Here is a 22,180-nt window from a genome sequence, read left to right as displayed (position 1 = left end):
CTCCTTTGTGCACCTGTGCTTTCCTCTGGTGTTTGACTCCTCTGGAGAAATCATCCAGTAATTCCTCCTCATCCTTCTCCCTTATGTGTCAGAGCGTCTTTAGCTCAGACTCCAACTCAATGATTCTGATATGGAGCATCTCAAGGCAGACACATTTCTTGCAGATATGACAATCCGGGACAGTCTCACTGTCCACAGACTCCCACATAATACAATCCCGATAAACAGGCTGCACGGCCATGTCTTTATTAATTTGTTGGTTATCTGTAGTTTATTTCTTGAAGTAATTGGTCATTTGAGGTCTAGATTTATGAAAAAGCTGAATGCTGAATAAATTAGTAATTAGTTACTGTGATTAATTACTTAGCTATTTATCAATTATTAGTGTCTTTAAATGCTGTTAGAAATTAGTCACTTAGCTCGTTTCCTCGGATTTACATTTACTTGCACCAATATTAAATCCTTACCAAGCCAAGCTTCATAATAACCCTCAAGAAACTAAACACACAAAGGGATATCTAAATACTCACCTCTATACTTAACTTAATTTCCTTGGTTCTGCTGCTCTGTTGAGTATGATGGCACTTTCCTCCAGTGTGATTATTTACTGATTTACTGTTGCTCCTTAATTTAAATTACTTATTACCCCCTTCCCCTTCTGCACCAACTTCCTGTTACCATTCTATTTAGCAGGCCACTCCATTTAGTAGATTCACAAAACTCTGTGTTGGCAGATATCTTAATACATACTCTTTAGAAACATTCAAGTTACAACTAGTCAGTCAACAGCCAGCTACAATAATTAACACTGCATCAGATATGCACTTACAGCTGATTAACTGTTAACTCTTTACTTTAAAACTGCAAGTCAGTGGCAGTTAAGTTAAGAAAGAAAAGTATGTTAAATTTCAGCACTAATACAAAAGCAAAATACTGCTGATGGTGGCAATCCACTATAAGTCCACTAACTCAAACAGCTACCTTGATTACACTTCCTCCTACCTCGTTTCCTGTAAGGAATCTATTCCATTCTCCCAGTTTCTCGGTTTCCATTGCATCTGTTCTGACAATGCCATCTTTCATACCAGTGCTTCCAATTCCTCAAGCAAGGATTCCCCTCCACCATGGTTGACAGGGTCCTTGACTGTACCAATCCCATTTCCCATACTTCTGCTCTCCTCTGTTCCCCTATCTCCGAGAACCATGAAAGGGTTCTCTCCACAACATCCTGGTCTACTCCTCTATTACCTTAATACCCACTCTTCATCCCACAGCACGTTCCCATGCAAGTGGAGGAGATGTAACATCTGCCCTTTTACCTCCTCTCTTCCCACTGTCCAGGACTCCAAACATTCCTTCCTGGTGAAATGGCGATTTATTTGTAATTTCAATTTATAATGAGCATAATGCTCACAATGCGGTCTCCTCTACACAGTGAGACCAAATGCAGACTGCATGATTGCTTTGATGAACACCTCTGTTAAATCCGCATGATCCTGAGTTTCTGGTTGCTTGTCATTTAAACTCTCTCCCGCGCTCCCACTCTGACCTCTTTGTGCTTGGTCTCATACACTGTCCTAATGAAACTGAATAGAAGCTCAAGGAACAGCTCCTCATCTTTCAATTGGACACTTTACAGAATTCCAGACTCAACAGTATTTAGCAATTTCAAATCATAACCACAGCTCCCATTCTTCAGATGGCAGTTGCTGGTCATGATTCTGTTTCAGTCATTTTCAGCTCCTTTTATTGTCTCATTACAACCCTCTTTTGCCTTGCACCATCGTCCCTTGTCTTCTCCTGCCTTCCACCCTATCACAACCTTCCCTTATGTTGTTTCCTCCCCTCCCCTTTTTCGTGCCTCTGCACTTGCTTAAAACCTGTTACATCTCTAATTTATTCCAGTTCTGATGAAAGGTCATCAACCTGAAATATTAACTCTGTTTCTCTCCCCACAGATGCTTTCTGATCTGCTGAGTATCTCCAGGATTTTCTGTTTTTGTTTTATGTTAAATTTCAGGTTGATAACATACCATCTGCATTATTTACCCACTACTTAACCACACTCACCAAATTAGCATTGCCACTCTATTTAGTAGACTCTTCCAGCTCTGTGTCACACAGCTGTACAGAAACTGACCCTCCTATTGCTCTCTGAATACTCCTTCTTTGGCCTCCTTATCTCGAGAGTATTCCTCTGAATACTCACAGCATAATTATGTCAGAAGTGCCATGGACTTTTGTGGCTCCTCTGAGATCATTTACCATGTAATCGTATAGGAAGAATATAAAAGGATACAGGGAAATGACAAGAAAGTGGGATTAATGTAGACATGGTATCTAAATAGTACAATTTTGAAGAAAGTGCAGGAACAGAAAAACCTGTAGGTACACAAATCTTTGAAAGTGCCAAGACAAGTCGAGAATGCTGTTAAAGAGCATATGGGATTCTTGGCTTTATTAGTAGAGGTATTGAGCACAAAAGCAGGGAAGTTATACTAAATATAAAACATTGATTAGGTTTCAGCTCAAATATTGTGTTCAATTCTGGGACCACACTTTGGAAATGTTCTCAAGGCCTAAGGGAGGGTATAGAAGAGAGTTACAAGAATGGTACCAGGGGTGAGGGACTTCATTTATGTGGAGAGACTGGACAAGCTGAGATTGTTCTCCTTAGAGCACAGAAGATTACGAGGAGATTTGATACAGGTGTTCAAAATCATGAATAGTTTTGATACAGTAAATAAGGAGAAAATGTTTCCAGTGGCAGAAGGTTCAGTAACTGGAAGACACAGACTTAAGGTGATTGGCAAAATAAGCAGAGGTGACATGAGGAAACATTTTCTTTACACAGTGGACTGAATTTTTAGGCCACGATGGGGATGGGCATGGTGATGGACAGGTGCATAAATTTACGCTGCTGGCTGGTGCGCTGGCTCCATCCCACCCCCGGGCCACTTACCAGTTAACCTCCAGGTTCCTGGAGGCTTCGAGGAATTGTCTAGCTCCCTGGAGGCAGCCTCTTGTTGGCAGATCGGGTGGGGGTTGGGTTGTGCAGTGCTCCAGGAAGGCTTAGAGGCTCTCCCCACCTGCCTGTCTTCAGCTGCAGAGGGTTCCCCCTTCACAACGGTGGCCCAGCTGCTAAGGGCATTTTTAGATTTAAAAGTTAAAAAATTTGGAGAGCGGGCACCTCTATCTTGGGGTGTCCTCTCTCTCACTTACATGAAAGGGTAGCCTGCTGCTTCTTGTGTGCTGGAGGGCCTCCTATTGGCCTTCCAGCTTCAACAGCCCACTCACTTTCCTTAATTGGATGGTGAGCACATCCTCTGGCCATTAATTGACCTGATCAGGTGACTGTTCCCCACACAATGCCGGCTTCTGACCTTGATGGCGGGGCCCTGAAGTCGACGGGGAAACTCCTCTCCCATGCAATGTTGTGACCTGAAAAGCACTGCATGAAAGGGTGGCGAAAACAGATTCAATAGTAACTTTCAAAAGGAAACGAGATAAATAGTTGAAGGGAAAAAATTCACAGGGCTGTGGCAAAAGAGCAGAGAAGGGTGACTATTTGGATAGCTATGTCAAAGAGCTTGCACAGGGACAGCGGACCAAATGGTCTCTTTCTGTGCTGGATCATTCTACAGCTTCAGTTGAAGAGCATCTCTGGCATGATGGGCTGAAAGGGCCAATTCTGTGCTGTAACTTCTATGATTTTAGGTCTGACAGGAGAGCAGGGCTTTGTGCAGAACAAGCTGGGCTGGAGGTGGATTTGGCAGTGAGGGTGGAGGTGGATGAAGTGGAGTTGGAGGTGAGGGTGGAAGAGAAGGGGGAGCTTTGGAGTTTGGTCAGGATGATATTGGAGATGTCAAGTGTGGGGTGATGCAGGCAGAAATAATAGGACTATGGAAGGACACATTTTACAGCACAGGATGAGCCAGTTGGCCAATTATGCCTGTGCTATCTCTGAAAGATGCATCTATTCAATCATTTTTCCCAGACCCTTTAAAATTTTTCTTTTTGAAATTTTTATTCACTTTCCTTTCTCCGATCTCTCTTCAATGAAAGCCTCCTATCCCTGGTAACCTTTTATTGAATCTAATCTGCATCGTTGCCACAGCCTCGATAACCTTCCTTATTTAGGGTTCTGCAAAGTGGAAGCAATAACTAGAAATTTAGGAACATCGGAACAGAAGTAGGCCATTTAGCCCCTCAGGCCTGTTTTGCCAGTCAGTGAGATCATGGTTTATTTGTGATCTAACTCCACACCCTGTGCCCCATATCCCTTAATATCTTCGATAAACAAAATTTATCAATTTCAGATTTAAAATTAACTGATTCAACATCAATTATTGTTTATAGAAGAGAGTTCCAAACTTTTACCACCCTTTGCATGTATAAGTGCTTCCTAACTTCACTCCTGAAAGGCCTGGCTTTAATTTCTAGGTTACCATAGAATGATTGCAGCATAGAATGAGGCCATTCAGCCCCTCGCATCTGTGCCAGCTCTATGCAAGAGCAAATCAGCTCCTTCCACTTCCCTGCCCTTTCCACGTAGCCCAGCAACTTTTTTTCTCTTCAGGTGTTTATCCAATTCATTTTTGAAAGTCACAATTGAATCTGCCTCCACCACACTCTCAGGCATTCCAGATCCTAACCACTCACTGCGTAAAAACGTTTTTCCTCATGTTACCGTTGATTCTCTTTCTTATCACCTTAAATCGGTGTCCTCTGGTTATCAACCCTTCTGCCAATGGGAACAGTTTCTCCCTATCTACTCTGTCCAGACCCCTCATGATTTTGAACACCTCTATCAAATCTCCTCTCAACCTTCTCATCTCCAAGTAGAACAACCCCAGCTTCTCCAATCTATTCATGTAAGTGAAGTTTCTCATCACTGGAACCATTCTCATAAACCTTTTCTGCACCCTCTCCAAAGCCTTCACATCTTTCCTAAAGTGAGGTGCCCAGAATTGGACACAATACTCCAGTTGAGGCCGAACCAGTGTTTTATAAAAGTTCACCATAACTTCCTTGCTTTTGTATTCTACGTCTCTATTTATAAAGCCCAAGATGCCATATATCTTTTTAACCATTCTCTCAACCTGCCCTGCCACCTTCCACAATTTGTGCACATATACCCCAGGTCTCTCTGTTCCTGCATCCCCTTTAGAATTGTACCCTTTAGATTATATTGGCTTTCCTCATTCTCCCTACCAAAATATATCACTTCACACTTCTCTGCATTAAATTTCATCTGCCACTTGTTCACCCATTCCACCAGCCTGTCTATGTCCTCTTGAAGTCGATCACTATCCTCCTCATAGTTCACAATACTTTCAAGTTTTATGTCATCTGCAAATTTTGAACCCAAGTCTAGGGCATTAATATACATCAAGAAAAGCAGTGGTCCTGGTACCGATCCCTGGGGAACCCCACTGTATACCTTTCTCCAGTCTGAAAAACAACCGTTCACCACGACTCTCTGTTTCCTATCACTCAGCCAAATTCATATCCATCTCGCCTCTATCCCTTTTATTTCATGGGCTTCAACTTTGCTGACAAGCTTATTATGTGACACTTTATCAAATACCCTTTCGAAGTCCATATACAGCACATCAGCTACATTACTCTCATCAACCCTCTCTGCTACCTCATCAAAAATCTCAAGCAAGTTAGTTAACCACAATTTGCCTTTAACAAATCTGTGCTGGCTTTCCTTAATTAATATATACTAGTCTAAGCGAATGTTAATTTTGTCGCAGATTATAGTTTCTAAAAGTTTTCCCACCAACAAGGTTAAACTGACTGGCCTGTAGATACTGGGTTTATCGTTATACCCTTTTTTAAACAAGGGTGTAACATTTGCAATTCTCCAGTCTTCTGGCCCAACCCCTGGATCTAAGGAAGATCGGAAGATTATGGCCAGCACCTCCGCAATTTCCACCCTTACTTCCCTCAGCATCCTCGGATGCATCCCAGTTGGTGCTGGTGATTTATCAACTTAAAGTACAGCTGGCCTTTCTAATACCTCCTCTTTAGCCCATCCAGGATCTCACCTACTTCTTTTACTATGACTTCGGCAGTACCTTCTTCCTTGGTATGTCCCAGTCCTAAATTCCGCAACTAGAGGAAATAGTTTCTCTCCATTTACCCTGTCAGTTCACGTCAACATCTTAAAAACTTCAAACAAATCATCCCTTAAATTTTATAAATTTCAGGCACTACAACCCTAGTTGGTGTGATTTCTGCAGAATCGATGAGCTGTTGTCAGGAGAGGGGAACCTTTGTACATCCCACATGGTCACTGCTGACCTCAGTTTATTTTACAAAGTCAACTCCTGAACATTACGCAACTACAATGTATTTGCAAATAAAATATCATCACATTGCAACCTTTAACCAGTTTGAGACACAAATAAGTTTTAACGACTTAACTGACTGACCTGGGTATTGGCATGTAATGTTAAGAGTTCCTGTTTTGATGTTACATTGTTTTTGTTGTCAACCAACCTGTAAAATGTAGATACAAGAACTGTTAATGCAGATATAACCTCACTCCAGAATCACACCTGCACTGTACCTTTTCATTAGCATCACACTCAGTACTTAATGAGGCCTGTTGCAAACTCACATTTATGCTGAATTCTTAATCCATTTCCCAGCTACTAGCTGGAATTCCTGCCTTCTTTAGTTTTACTGGTAATGTTTCATTTGAATAATAAATTCACAGCATTGGATAGGATCTTTATTTCCAATGTTTAAAATTTTAATTTTCCATTTTAAATAAATTATTGGCTGACACAGTCACAAAGATCAGTACGTCATGCCAATCTGAACAGCCCAGATAACTGAAGGAACTCAGGTTTACTCAGTACAGATTTCTTTTTTTTTTCTTCACTATCCCTGGTTCAGACTCAGTCACTTGTAATTCTGACACCCAGGAACAGTCATTAACAAAATAGAATAGACTGAACTTAACACTTCCATGTCAGAAGGAAGGGTTAGGGAAGTCTTGTACATGACCAGGGATAAAAAGTTACACCAACATTGCTACACTTGGATACAGGGGTCAGGATACGCATAGCTTTGAAATACTACATTTTGGATTTTCTCTGTACCTCTTATGAATTTCTGACTGTTCACAGTCTGGTTCATCCATTCCTGTACTCTCTTGTTCAGGACTAACTGTGTCTTCATTGGTTATAGCACAGTTCACATTCTCTTGCTGCTCTGGGTCTTGATCCCTCTGCTCATTAATATTAGTTTTCTCATCATTAATTGTCACTCTTTTCTGTCTTTCACCTGCAAACAAACACAAACATATCACTAACTAAAAATTCAATCCAAATGCTGACGCTTTCAGATCTGCCCCAATTGACAGCAGCTTTTGACGTCCAGTTTAAGGAGCTGTATGATGAGATTTGGTTCTGTTCAGGTTCCATGAAAGTCACTTGTAGCAATTTTAGAATGTGTACTTACGTGTGAGAGAGTCTGGAGAGTAGTCCAAAAATGTTCATTTTAAACATTCTGTTCGCTGTTCCTCCCATTATCTTTGAGTAGAAAACATGGTGCATAACATACTTACTGCAGAAACTAGTAAAATGGTCACCCCTTGCAAATGACAAATATCACCCACCTTGTTCTTTTTTGTCAAGTAACTATGGTCTGCACAAATAAATTCAGACAAGAAGTAACATATTTAGAGAGTACATGAAGGGGTCTTTGCTCATCAACAACAACAACTTGTTATTATATAGCACCTTTAATGTAGTAAATGTCCTAAGGTACTTCACAGGAGCATTATCAAACACATTTTGATACCGAGCCACGTAGGGGAAATTAGGAAAGGTGGCCAAAAGTTTGGTCAAAGAGTTAGTTTTAAGGAGCTTCTTTAAGGAAGGGAGGTTGATGGGCAGAGAGGTTTCTGGAAGAAATTCGAGAGCTTAGGGTTTTAGGCAGCTAAAGGCACAGCCAAAAAAGGTGGAGGGATTAAATTCAGGGATGTACGATGCCAGAATTGAAGGAGCACAGAGGTTTCAGTAGGTTGTAGGGCTGCAGGAGGTTACAGAGATCGGGAGCAACAAGGCCATGGAGGTATTTGAAAACAAGAATGAGAATTCTAAGTTTGTGGCATTGCTGGACTGGGAGACAATGTAGGTCAGCAAGCAGAGGGGTATTATGTGACTGGGGCTTGGTGCGAGTCAGGATATGGGCAGCAGAGCTTTGGATGAGTTTATGGAGGGTGGGTAATGGGAGGTCGAAAGGGAGAGCATTGGAATAGTTAAGTCTAGAGGTAACCTAGGCACGAACGAGGATTTCAGCAACAGATGAGCTGAGGCAGTACACAGGGGAGGTGGAGGAGTAGTGGTATTGTCACTGGACTAGTAACCCAGAAACCCAGGGTATTGCTCTGGGGACATGGGTTCAAATTCCACCACAGCGGAAGGTGGAATTTGAATTCGATTAATAAATCTGGAATTAAAACCTAGTCCAACATTGTCGATTGTCCTAAAAACCCATCTGGTTCACGAGGAAATCTGCTGTCTTTACCTGGTCTGGCACAGACCCACAGCAATGTGGTTGACTCTAACATGCCCTCTGAAGTGGACAAGCAAGGCACTCAGTTGTATCTAACTGCTATGAAGTCAATAAAGAATGAAACTGGACGGACTATCCGGCATCGACCTAGGCACCAGAAACGACGACGGCAAACCCAGCCCTGTCGATCCTGCAAAATCCTCCTTACTAACATCTGGGGGCTTGTGCCAAAGTTGGGAGAGCTGTCAAGCAACAGCCTGACATAGTAGTACTCACGGAATCATACCTTACAGACAATATCCCAGACACCGCCATCACCATCCCTGGGTATGCAGACCCAGCAGAGATGGCGGCACAGTCGGGAGGGAGTCGCCCTGGCAGTCCTCAACATCGACTCGGGACCCCATGAAGTCTCATGGCATCAGGTCAATCATGGGCAAGGAAACCTCCTGCTGATTACCACCTACTGCCCTCCCTCAGCTGATGAATCAGTGCCCTTCCATGTTGAACACCACTTGGAGGAAGCACTGAGGATGGCAAGGGCGCAGAATGTACTCTGGTTGGGGGACTTCACCAAGAGTGGCTTGGTAGCACCACGATTGACTGAGCTGGCCAACTCCTAAAGGACATTGCTGCTAGACTGGTCTACGGCAGATGGTGCGGGAACCAACACGAGAAAAAAAACATACTTGACCTCATCCTCACCAATCTGCCTGCTGCAGATGTCCATAACAGTATTGGTAGGACTGCCACCGCACAGTCCTTGTGGAGACGAAGTCCCGCCTTCACATTGAGGATACCCTCTGTGTTGTGTAGCACTACCACCATGCTAAATGGGATAGATTTCGAACAAATATAGCAATGCAAAACTGGGCATCCATGAGGCGCTGTGGGCCATCAGCAGCAGCAGAATTGTACTCAACCACAATCTGTAGTTTCATGGCCCGGCTATTCCCCACTCTACCATTACCATCAAGTCGGGAGACAACCCTCGTTCAATGAAGAGTGCAGGAGGGCATGCCAGGAGCAGCACCAGGCATACCTCAAAATGAAGTGTCAACCTGGTGAAGCTACAAGCCAGGACTACTTACGTGCCAAACTGCGTAAGCAGCATGCGATAGACAGAGCTAAGCGATCTCATAACCAACAGATTAGATCTGAGCTCTGAAGTTCTGCCACATCCCATCGTGAGTGGTGGTGGACAATTAAACAACTAACAGGAGGAGGTGGCTCCACAAATATCCCCATCCTCAATGATGGGGGAGCCCAGCATATCAGTGCGAAAGATAAGGCTGAAGCATTTGCAACAATCTTCAGCCAGAAGTGCCGAGTTGATGATCCATCTCGGCCTCCTCCTGAAGTCCCCAGCATCACAGATACCAGTCTTCAGCCAATTCGTTTCACTCTGCGTGATATCAAGAAGCGACAAAAGGCACTGGATACTGCAAAGGTTATGGGCCCTGACAACGTTCCGGCAATAGTACTGAAAACCTGTGCTCCAGAACTTGCCGCACACCTAGCCAAGTTGTTCCAGTACAGCTACAATACTGGTATCTATCTGGCAATGTGGAAAATTGCCCAGGTATGTCCTGTACACAAAAAGCAGGACAAGTCCAACCCGACCAATTACTGCCACATCAACTCTCAATCATCAGTAAAGTGATGGAAGGAGTCATCGACAGTGCTATCAAGCAGCATTGCTTAGCAAAAACCTGCTCAGTGACGCTCAGTTTGGGTTCCACCAGGGCCACTCAGCTTCTTACCTCATTACAGCCTTGGTTCAAACATGGACAAAAAGAGCTGATCTCCAGAGATGAGGTGAGAGAGTGACTGCCCTTGACATCAAGGCAGCATTTGACCGAGTATGGCATCAAGGAGCCCTAGCAAAACTGAGCTCAATGGGAATCAGGGGGAAAACTCTCCACTGGTTGGAGTCGTACTGAGCACAAAGGAAGATGGTTGTGCTTGTTGGAGGTCAATTATCTCAGCAGGAGTTCCTCAGGGTAGTGTCCTAGGTCCAATCATCTTCAGCTGTTTCATCAATGACCTTCCTTCAATCATAAGGTCAGAAGTGGGGATGTTCGCTGATGATTACACAATGTTCAGCACCATTCATGACTCCTCAGATACTGAAGCAGTCCATGTAGAAATGCAGCAAAAACTGGACAACATCCAGGCTTAGGCTGATAAGTGGCAAGTAACATTCGTGCCACACAAGTGCCAGGCAATGACCATCTCCAACAAGAGAGAATCTAACCATCTCCCCTTGACATTCAATGGCATTACCATCACTGAACCCCCCACTAACAACATCCTGGGGGTTACCATTGACCAGAAACTGAACTGGAATAGCCATATAAATACCGTGGCTACAAGAGCAGGTCAGAGGCTAGGAATCCTGCATCAAGTAACTCACCTCCTGACTCCCCAAAGCCTGTCCACCATCTACAAGGCATGAGTCAGGAGTGTGTTGGAAAAATCTCCACTTGCCTGGATGGGTGCAGCTCCAACACCACTCAAGAAACTCAACACCATCCAGGACAAAGCAGCCCGCTTGATTGGTTCCCCATCCACAATTATTCACTCCCTCCACCACTGACGTACAGTGGCAGCAGTGTGTACCATCTACAAGATGCACTGCTGCAACGCACCAAGGCTCCTTAGACAGCACCTTCCAAATCCGTGACCTCTACCAACTAGAAGGACAAGGGCAGCACATACATGGGAACACCACCACCTGCAAATTCCCCGCCAAGCCACACACCATTCTGACTTGGAACTATATTGCCATTCCTTCACTGTCGCTGGGTCAAAATCCTGGAACTCCCTTCCTAACAGCTCTGTGGGTGTCCCTACCCCACATGGACTACAGCAGTTAAAGAAGGCAGCTCACCACCACCTTCTAAAGGGCAATTAGGGATGGGCAATAAATGCTGGCCTAGCCAGTGAAGCCCACATCCCCATGAATGAATTTTTAAAAAAATCATAGAAAGATGGAGTACGGAAGAAGGCTATTGTGCCTTTGCCTACTCTTTAGTAGTCTAGTCTTTGGGCCTCCTTATCTCGAGAGACAATGGATATGCGCCTGGAGGTGGTCTTTAGTCTCTACTCTTTAGTAGAGCTATCCAATTAGTCCCACTCCTCTGCTTTTTCCCCATTGCCCCTTCATTTATTTTTGCTCTTCATGTATTTATCCAATCCTTATTTTGAATGTTTCTATTGAATCTTCTTTCACCAGGCTGTGGAATACAGATCACAACACTCACTGTGTAAAAAAATTTTTCCTCATGTTGGCTCTGGTTCTTTTGCCAATCACTTTAAATCTGTGTCCTCTGGTTACTCACCCTTATGCCATTGGAAACAGTTTCTCCTTGTTTAGTTTATCAAAACTGTTCCTGATTTAAAATTCCTCTATCAAATTTATTCCTGATCTTCCCTAGTCTAAGGATAATAACTCCAGCTTCTCCAGTCCCTCCACATAACTGAAGTCCTTCATTTCTGGCAACATCCTGGTAAACCTCCTCTGTGCCCTTTCTAAGGCCTTCACATCTTTCCTGAAGTGTGCTGTCCCCAGAAATGTCCACAATATTCCAGCTGAGGCCTAATTAGTAATTTATAAAGCTTCAGCATGATCTCTTTGCCTTTATATTCTGTTACTCTATTTATAAACCCAAGTACCCTGTACGATGCTTTAATCAACTTATCAACATGCCCTGCCGCCTTTAAGATTTGTGTATATGGACACCATTTCAAAATCGTGCCATTTACAGATTTCTGGCTTTCCATATTAGTCCTCCCAAAGTGCATCATTTCTCAATTCTCTGCATCGAACTCCATCTTCTGCCCATTTCACCATCCTGTATATGTTATTCTGAAACTTCAGCACCATCTGCTACTTTCCCAAGTTCTGTATCATCACAAACTTTGTAATACCGCTCCCTACACTCAAGTCTAGGTTGTTTATAAAAATTTAAAAAAGTAATGGACCCAAAACTGACCCTGGGGGAACACCACTGCAAACCATCCCACAGTCTTAAAAATATCCACCCACTACCACCCTTGCTTCTTGTCACTGAGCCAATTTTGTATCCATACCAGCACTTTTCCCTTAATTCCATAGGCTTCCATCTTAATAAGCCTCCTTCTGGAAGTCCAGATATACAACAGCTATTGCACTGCCTCAATCAACCTTCTCTGTCACCATATCAAATAATTCAATCAAGTTAGTCAGACATGATTTGCCTTTAAAAAAAAAACTATATTGGCACCCCTTGATTCATCCATGCCTTTCCAAATGAAAGCTTATTTTGTCTATGCCAATGGTTTCCTATAACTTCCCAACCTCCGATGTTAGGCTGACTGGCCTGTAGTTTCCTGGTTTATCCCACTCCCCTCTTTTGAATAGTTGTATAACTTCAGCAACTCTCCAGTCCTCCGACACTACTCTTGTAACCAGTTTGTTCAAGAAGGGTAGCAAGGATAATCCAGGAAATTATAGGCCGGTGAGCCTTACGTCAGTGGTAGGGAAATTATTAGAGAGGATTCTTCGGGACAGGATTTACTCCCATTTGGAAACAAATGGACTTATTAGCAAGAGGCAGCATGGTTGTGTGAAGGGGAGGTCGTGTCTCACTAATTTGATTGAGTTTTTTGAGGAAGTGACGAATATGATTGATGAAGGAAGGGCAGTGGATGTTATCTATATGGACTTCAGTCAAGCCTTTGACAAGGTCCCTCATGGCAGACTGATACAAAAGGTGAAGTCACATGGGATCAGAGGGGAGCTGGCAAGATGGATACAGAACTGGCTCGGTCATAGAAGACAGAGGGTAGTGGTGGAAGGGTGCTTTTCTGAATGGAGGGATATGACTAGTGGTGTTCCACAGGGATCAGTGCTGGGATCTTTATTGTTTGTAGTATATATAAATGATTTGGAGGAAAATGTAGCTGGTCTGATTAGTAAGTTTGCGGACGGCACAAAGGTTGGTGGAGTTGCGGACAGTGATGAGGATTGTCAGAGGATACAGCAGGATATAGATCGGTTGGAGACTTGGGCGGAGAAATGGCAGATGGAGTTTAATCTGGACAAATGTGAGGTAATGCATTTTGGAAGGTCTAATGCAGGTGGAAAGTATACAGTAAATGGCAGAACCCATAGGAGTATTGACAGGCAGAGAGATCTGGGCATACAAGTCCACAGGTCACTGAAAGTGGCAACGCAGGTGGATAAGGTAGTCAAGAAGGCATACGGCATGCTTGCCTTCATCGGTCGGGGCATAGAGTATAAAAATAGGCAAGTCATGTTGCAGCTGTACAGAACTTTAGTTAGGCCACACTTAGAATATTGCGTGCAATTCTGGTCGCCACACTACCAGAAGGACGTGGAGGCTTTGGAGAGGGTACAGAAGAGGTTTGCCAGGATGTTGCCTGGTCTGGAGGGCATTAGCTATGAGGAGAGGTTGGATAAACTCGGATTGTTTTCACTGGAACGATGGAGGTGGAGGGGCGACATGATAGAGGTTTACAAAGTTATAAGCGGCATGGACAGAGTGGATACTCAGAAGCTTTCTTCCAGGGTGGAAGAGTCAGTTACTAGGGAACATAGGTTTAAGGTGCGAGGGGCAAAGTTTAGAGGGGATGTGCGAGGCAAGTTCTTTACACAGAAGGTGGTGAGTGCCTGGAACTTGTTGCCGGGGGAGGTGGTGGAAGCAGGTACCATAGAGACGTTTAAGAGGCATCTTGACAAATACATGAATAGGATGGGAATAGAGGGATATGGATCCCGGAAGTGCAGAAGGTTTTAGTTTAGGCAGGCATCAAGATCGGCACAGGCTTGGAGGGCCGAATGGCCTGTTCCTGTGCTGTACTGTTCTTTGTCATTGTTCACTCTGCACCAGATTTGCAAGGCACACTTGATCTCTCTTCAATTCTGCATATGAGAGACTTGGCTTGTCCTTGAATGTTGCCAAAATAAAACTCATATTAACCCATAGCTGGTCAGCCAAATATTCCACCTCCCATATATTTTGAAGGATAGACTCTGGAATATGTTGAGCACTTCCCATACCTTGGCAGTCACCGCTTTCAAAAAGCCACCATTGACAAGGTGATCCAACACTGGATCAGCTGCGCCAGCTCAGCCTTTTACAAACTACGGCAGCGAGTGTTTGACAAAAAAAAACCTTCGCAAGTCAACAAGGGTCCTAGTGTACAGAGCAGCTGTTGTCACCACACTCCTGTACAGCAGTGAGACCTGGACTGTGCATGAGTGACACATAAGACTGTTAGAGAAATTCCATCAGCAATGCCTCTGCTGCATCCTCCGGATTCAATGGACTGTCAAACAAACGGTAGTGTCCTTCTTAGAGCCAGCTCCACAAGCCTTCAGGCAAAATTCCTGCAAAATCAACTTTGATGGACTGGACACTGTGTCCGGATGGCTGAAAATGGTCTCTCCCCGGCCTGGTCATGTTTTCTCAAATGGTCAGCGTTCCAGGGGAGGACAAAGAAAATGCTTCAAAAACACTCTGAAGCTCTCTTTGAAGCGCGTCAGCATTGACATTGATGACTGGGAGTAGCTTGCTACCAATCATTCATATGAACATACGAATTAGGAGCAGGAGTAGGCCACTCAGCCCCTCGAGCCTGCTCCGCCATTCAATAAGTTCATGGCTGAACTAATTTCTCCACATTACCACCTACCCTGATAACCTTTCACCCCCTTGATTATCAAGAATCTACCTACCTCTGCCTTAACAATATTCAAAGACTCTGCTTCCACTGCCTTTCGAGGAAGAGAGTTCCAAAGACTCATGACCCTCAGAGAAAAAATTTCTTCTCATCTCTGTCTTAAATGGGTGACCCATTATTTTTAAACAGTGACCCCTTGTTCTAGATTCTCCCAAAAGGGAAAACATCCTTTCCACATCCACCCTGTCAAGACCCCTCAGGATCTTATATGTTTCAATCAAGTCGCCTCTTACTCTTCTAAATTCCAGTGGATGCAAGCCTAGCCTGTCCAATCTTTCCTCATAAGATTGCCCACCCATTTCAGATATTAGTCTAGTAAACCTTCTTTGAACTGCTTCCAACGCATTTACATCCTTCCTTAAATAAGGAGACCAATACTGTACACAGTACTCCAGATGTGGTCTCACCAATTCCCTGTATAGCTGAAGCATAACCTCCCTACTTTTGTATTCAATTCCCATCGCGATAAACGATAATCTTCTGTTAGCTTTCCTAATTACGTGCAGTACCTGCATATTAACCTTTTGGGACACCCAGATCCCTCTGCATCTCAGAGCTCCGCAATCTCTCACCATTTAGATAATACGCTTCTTTGTTATTCTTCCAGCTAAAATGGACAACTTCGCATTTTCCAACATTATACTCCATCTGCCAGATTTTTGCCCACTCACTTAACCTATCTATATCCCTTTGTAGCCTCCTTATGTCCTCTTGACAACCTACTTTCCTACCTATATTTGTGTCATCAGCATATTTAGCAACCATACCTTCGGTCCCTTCATCCAAGTCATTTATACAAATTGTAAAAAGTTGAGGCCCCAGCACAGATCCCTGTGGCACATCACTCATTACATCTTGCCAACCAGAAAATGACCCATTTATGCCTACTCTGTTTCCTGTTAGCTAGCCAATCTTCTATCCATGCCAATATGTTACCCCCTATAATGAGCTTTTATTTTTTGCAACAATCTTTGATGTGGCACCTTATCAAATGCCTTCTGGAAATCTAAGTATAATACATCCACCGGTTCCCTTCATCCACAGCACATGTAACTCCCTCAAAGAACTCCAATAAATTGGTCAAACATGATTTCCCTTTATGAAAACCATGTTGATTCTGCCCGATTACCTTCAATTTTTCTAAGTGCCCTGCTATAAGTCTTTAATAATCACTTCTAACATTTTCCCTAAGACAGATGTTAAACTATGGCGACAATTTATCCATCAAGCTGCATCATGCTTTGAGTCCAATCGCCTCACTGATGAGACTGAGTGGCGACAGAGAAGGAAAGAAAAGGAAGCAAATCCTGCATTCTGGATCCCACTACCTTGTGGGATGTCCTGCCCCATGTGCCCAAAGATCTGCGGATCGAGAATCAGCCTGTTCAGTCACATGAAGACCCATGGCAGAAACTCGCAACCCTAAGTAGAAGTCATCCTCGAATCGAGGTGCAGCCGACAACAATGATCCAATGAGGATTGAAATATTGTGACCAATGCCTTTGCTATTTCTACCTTTCTACTTATTTTAGCAACCTAGGATGCATTCCATTTGGACCAGGTGACTTAATAACTTTCAGTAATGTTATAATTTTCAGATATTTTTACTATTCTGTCCATAACTTCCATCTCCTCTTTTAGTGTAACTGTTTGTGAATTTTATATTTTAATATTTTATCCATGCCCTCTGCACAAATGAAGATTTCCCTTTGGGTCCTTAATAGGCCGAACTTTTCCCCAAGCGAACTACTTCCACTTTACATGTTAATAAAATACTTCAGGGTTCAATTTAATGTTGCCTCCTAATCATTTCTCATAACCTTTCTATGCCTCCTGTATTAACTTTTTCAATTCCCTTCTGTACTTTCCATAATCTTCCTGGTTATTAACTAAATATTGCTCCTGACATTTGTCGTAATTCTCCTTTTTCTGTTTTACTTTTAAATTTTATTTTGTTTGTCATCCAGGATACATTAGCTTTGGATACTCTGCCCTTTCCCTTCAAACGAATATGCCTACTTTGTACCTGAACTCTCTCTTCCCTGGATGCCTTGATTGCTCTGGTACCATTTTATCCTGCAATCACTTTTTCCAATCTACATGTGCTAGGTCCCTTCTTAAATCACTGAGCATTTTTACCTTTGATATTTTCTGGTCTTTTTTCATAATTACTCTGAACCAAATTATTTTGTGGTCACTGTTAGTTGGATGATCTCTTATTAAAATACATTCCACTTGCCCTACTTCATTTCCCAGAACCAGATCCAACACTGCTTCCTTCCTTGATGAACTGGAGCCATATTGATTGTGAAAATTCTCCTGTACACATATCAGAAATTCTTCTCCTCCCCAACCTATGTTCTGAAGATGGGTCACTGACCTGAATCGTTAACTCTGCTTCTCTCTCCACAGATGCTGCCAGACCTGAGTATTTCCAGCATTTCTTGTTTTTATTCCATGTTTTCCCAGTCTATATTTGGGTAATCAAAATCTCCTAACATTACGACTCTAATGTCCTTGAGGGAATGAAATCTTCCAGCCTTACTCAGTCTGGCCTATACATGACTCCAGACCCACAGCAATGTTGTTGAATTAACTGCCCTATGAAATGGCCATTCAGCAAGCCACTCAGTTGTAATCGAGAAGGTCGCTCACCTGCACCTTCTCAAGGTGAAGTAGAAATGGGCAATAAATGCTGGCATTGCTAGCGACATCCACATCCCATAAATGGGAAAAACTATTTTTGTTACACACCGCTGAAATTTGCCAACAAGTTTGCTCATCTATCTCCTCACTGTTTGAAGCTCGATAAAAAATAACTCAGCAATGTAACAGCTCCCACTCTGTACCTTCATTCAAGCCCAATAGATTCAGTCTTGGAACCAACAAGCATATACTTTCTATTTAGAACTGTAACATCATCCTTAATAAATACGACCACAACCCCTCTCTTTTTTCCTTCTCTATCACTCATGAATACTTGGTTAGCAGGAATATTAAGAACCCATTCCTGGCCTTGTTGAAGTCTTGTCTCTGTTAAAGCAACCACATCATAATCCCATCTGTGGGATTTGTGCCTGCAGCTAACCAACCTCATTAAATACACAATGGACATCAAGGTCCATATAATTTATATCTCCTTTATCACTTTTTCTATTTTCCTCAATCTTGTCCCTGCAATTTTTGGGATATTTCTAATTTTACTGCTGCGAATATATCTCTGTCCTCTGATCTAATTGCTGCTCCTTTCTACTATTTTCTGGTTCCCCTTCTACTACTAAATTAGTGTAAATACTCAACAATGCTAGTTAACCTCTCAACAAAACATTGTTCCCTGCTGTTTAGACGTGACTCATCCATCTTGTGCAGGTGGCCCTTTCCCCATAACTGGTCCCAATACCCCAAGAATCTGAAACCGTCCCTCCTGCACCACTCCTCCAGCCACTCATTAATAGAATCATAGAATGGTTTACCTGCACAATCTTCCTGTTTCTATACTCACTAGCACATGGCAGTAGGAGTAATCCTGAGATTACTATCCTTGAGGGTCTTTTTTAAAATCTTTTTCCTAGCTCTTGAAACTCTGCCTTTTTCTACCTATCTTATTGGTTCCGGCTGTTCCCTTTTCCCTTGCAGAATGACCTGTACCCATTTGGTGAGATCTTTTACTCTGGCACCTGGGAGTCAACATGCCATTTGGAAATCATGTTTGTTGCAACATAAACACTTATCTATGCCCCTATCAAATGTCCTATATCTATTCTTTCTTTTACCCCTGTGTGCAGTCAAATCTCTCACAGGGCTGGGGGTTTGATTCTTATTGCATTCCTCTAAGCAGTCGTCACCCTCCTTGGTATTCAGAACATGCAGTTTTTACCCACTTCTATCCTAGGGGTGTGAGTAGAATGCTCAAAGTAATTCCTTGCAGCAATCAGTGACCTGATGTGTCAAAAGGAGTGGAGGAAATTTCTACAATGCAAAGAAAATCACGGCTGAACAACAGCAGGAAGAAATGCAACAAAGAAAATGAATCTAAAGGAGAGAACCATAGAAGTTTGCGGCATAGAAGGAGGCTATTTAAACCAGCATGTCAGGGCTGACTTTTTGATGGTACAAGCCAGAAATAATCTTGCTGTCTATGCTCCCTTTGTATTATCTTCTGCTTCAAATATTTATCCAACTGTCCTTGAAAACTGCAATAGTCTCCTCCCTCAATCAGTCCCTGTGATAAAGCATCCCAAGCATTGACGAGCTGTGTGAAGCCATTTTTTTCTAACCTCTCTCCTTACTCTTGAGAGTAGGCAGTTAGAAAAGGACATAGAGGAATTGAAGCTCCTTCAAAATAACCTTTCCCCAATTACTCTGTCAAAACTATTTATAATTTTAAAATCTTCTAATAGATCTCCTCTTAGCCTTCTCTGTTCCTGTAGAAATAGCCTGCGACAAATTTCAGATCTACCTTTCGTTCTTTTCTTCTTGCGAATAGAAGCACGGACAATATCTGATCCAAACTGTTTGTCTGTGTGGCGCTTTGCTCGGACTTCCTTGAACCAATCTCCTGTTGCAATCTTTAACTGTTCTGGATCGAAAACCGATTGTTGCAACTTCCTGCGAACGCACAAGAGAAGCAGCTTAGGGACAGTAACATGGGGCTGAAGTGTCAATAGGAGCAGATATGGCCATACCCTATCCATAATCATTAATGAATTCAGCTTAAAGATCATCATCCTCAAGTTCTAAACAAATTGTAGAATGTGGAGGAATTAAATATTTGGGCTATGATTTTTTTTTTACCAATTCACTCTGCTGGATAAACTACTCCTTTCACTAATAGAATTTTGGAATCCAATCCAAGACTAATGAAGGTCTCTTTATCAGATTACCTGGGTGCTGCACTGTGTGAGATATTATTGAATTTCCTCAAAGCTGCTAGAAGTACAGCGGTCACCCCATTGGCAAATAAACAGGATTTCCGCTACAATCCCAGTGAGATTATGGTGATAGAGCAGGAGCAGCTCTGTGGAAATTTGCAGCATAAGTATGACAACACAAAGTTAAGAGAAACATGGGAGTTGGAAGTTACAAAAGGACACAGACAAATTAAGTGAGAACACCACCATCTGCAAGTTTCCCTCAAAGCCACGCACCATCCTGACTTGGAAATATATCGCCGTTCCTTCACTGTCGCTGGATCAAAATGCTGGAACTCCCTCCCTATCCGCGCCAGATGGACTGCAGCGGTTCAAGAAGGCAGCTCACCACCACCCTCTCAAGGGAAATTAGTGATGGGCAACAAATGCTGGCCTTGCCAGCAATACCCACATCCCATGAAGCGAAGAAAAAAAGTGAGTGGGCAAAACTGGGGCAGATGGAATTCAATGTGGGAAATGTGAGGTTTAGAGATACAGCACTGAAACAGGCCCTTCGGCCCACCGAGTCTGTGCCGACCATCAACCACCCACTTATACTAATCCTACACAAATCCCATATCCCTACCACATCCCCACCTGTCCCTATATTTCCCTACCACCTACCTATACTAGGGGCAATTTATAATGGTCAATTAACCTATCAACCTGCAAGTCTTTGGCATGTGGGAGGAAACCGGAGCACCCGGAGGAAACCCACGCAGACACAGGGATAACTTGCAAACTCCACACAGGCAGTACCCAGAATTGAACCAGGGTCGCTGGAACTGTGAGGCTGAAGTGCTAACCACTGCGCCGCCATCCACTTTGAACCCAAGGAAGATAAATCAGAGTATTTTCTAAATAGCAAGCAACTAGGAACTATGGAGGAACAAAGAGATTTAGAACTGAAATCATTAAAAGCTAGTGAACAGTACCAAATATAATCAAAAAGGCTAATGGAATGTTGGCCTTTACCTCAAAAGGGGTTGAAGTTATGTTACAGTTATATAAAGCTCTGGTTAGACTCCATTTAGAATTTTGCATTCAGTTCTGGGCACCTCATCTCAGGAAGGGTATATTAACATCGTAGGATATGGTGTTCAGATTCACCACAATGATACCAAGGCTAAAAGGGTTAAATTATGAGGACAGGTTGCATAAACTTGACTTGTATTCCCTTGAGTACAGAGGATTGAGGGGTGATCTAATACATATATGACAGAAGGATTCAATAGGGGAGATGCAGAGTAACTATTTATTTTGGTGGGGGAATTCAGAACAAGGTATTATAATCTTAAAATTAGAGGTAGCCCTTTCAGGAGTGAAATCAGGAAGTACTAGCTCACACAAGGGTAGTGAAAATCTGGAACTCTCTCCTTCAAGAGGCTTTTGAGGCTGGGGGTCAATTGGAGCTTTTAAAATAGAGATCAATAGTTGTTTTGTTAGGTAAGCGTATTAAAGGAATTTTCAAAGGCGGGTAAATTGGATTCTGAATTTTAGGGCAGAGTATGAGTAATAAAAAGAATTTCGGGTCAGGATCTGAATTGTGTGTATTGAAAACCTTTTGATAAAAAGATAGAAATAATGGGCTATAGCAACCATCTGATAATGGCTCATGGTTGCTGCTTTGTAATTGATAATGGTTAATGCTTGGTAATAGGTCAAAGTTATTGTTTGGTAAAGGGTTATGGCTACTACCTTGTAATTCTTTGACAATGCTAATGGTTATTGCTTGACACTGGTTACCATTTGGTAATTGGTCATGAACGATGTTTAGTAATTGGTATATTAGTTCCCGCTTGGTAATTGATAATGGTTACCACTTGTTAATGGATAACCTGTCTTGCTAGCTAAATGGGCACAGTCAACACGTGATAATGAGTCACAGATCATAGTAAACACTTGCCAATGGATCACATGTCATGCTTGGCAGTTTGTCCTACTTAGCACTTGCTCTTGGCTATTACTTGGGTTGTATCACT

General features: G+C 42.8%; 1 protein-coding gene across 1 annotated transcript in view; it reads right to left on the bottom strand.

Annotated features, from left to right (window-relative positions):
- LOC137347042 (synaptotagmin-like protein 1) overlaps positions 1-22,180 on the bottom strand; it is a 72,056-nt gene that overhangs the window by 42,435 nt on the left and 7,441 nt on the right. Inside the window, exons 3-5 of the mRNA XM_068011047.1 lie at positions 19,748-19,896; positions 7,119-7,302; positions 6,444-6,510 (exon numbers count right to left, since the gene is read on the bottom strand). Of these exons, the coding sequence (XP_067867148.1) occupies positions 6,444-6,510; positions 7,119-7,302; positions 19,748-19,896 (400 nt within the window). The remainder of the gene's footprint in view (positions 1-6,443; positions 6,511-7,118; positions 7,303-19,747; positions 19,897-22,180) is intronic.

Source organism: Heterodontus francisci, chromosome 31, assembly GCF_036365525.1.
Source record: "Heterodontus francisci isolate sHetFra1 chromosome 31, sHetFra1.hap1, whole genome shotgun sequence".
Classification (NCBI taxonomy): Eukaryota; Metazoa; Chordata; class Chondrichthyes; order Heterodontiformes; family Heterodontidae; genus Heterodontus; species Heterodontus francisci.
The sequence above is the reverse complement of the archived record's forward strand: the minus strand, read 5'-3'. Positions and strand labels throughout refer to the sequence as shown.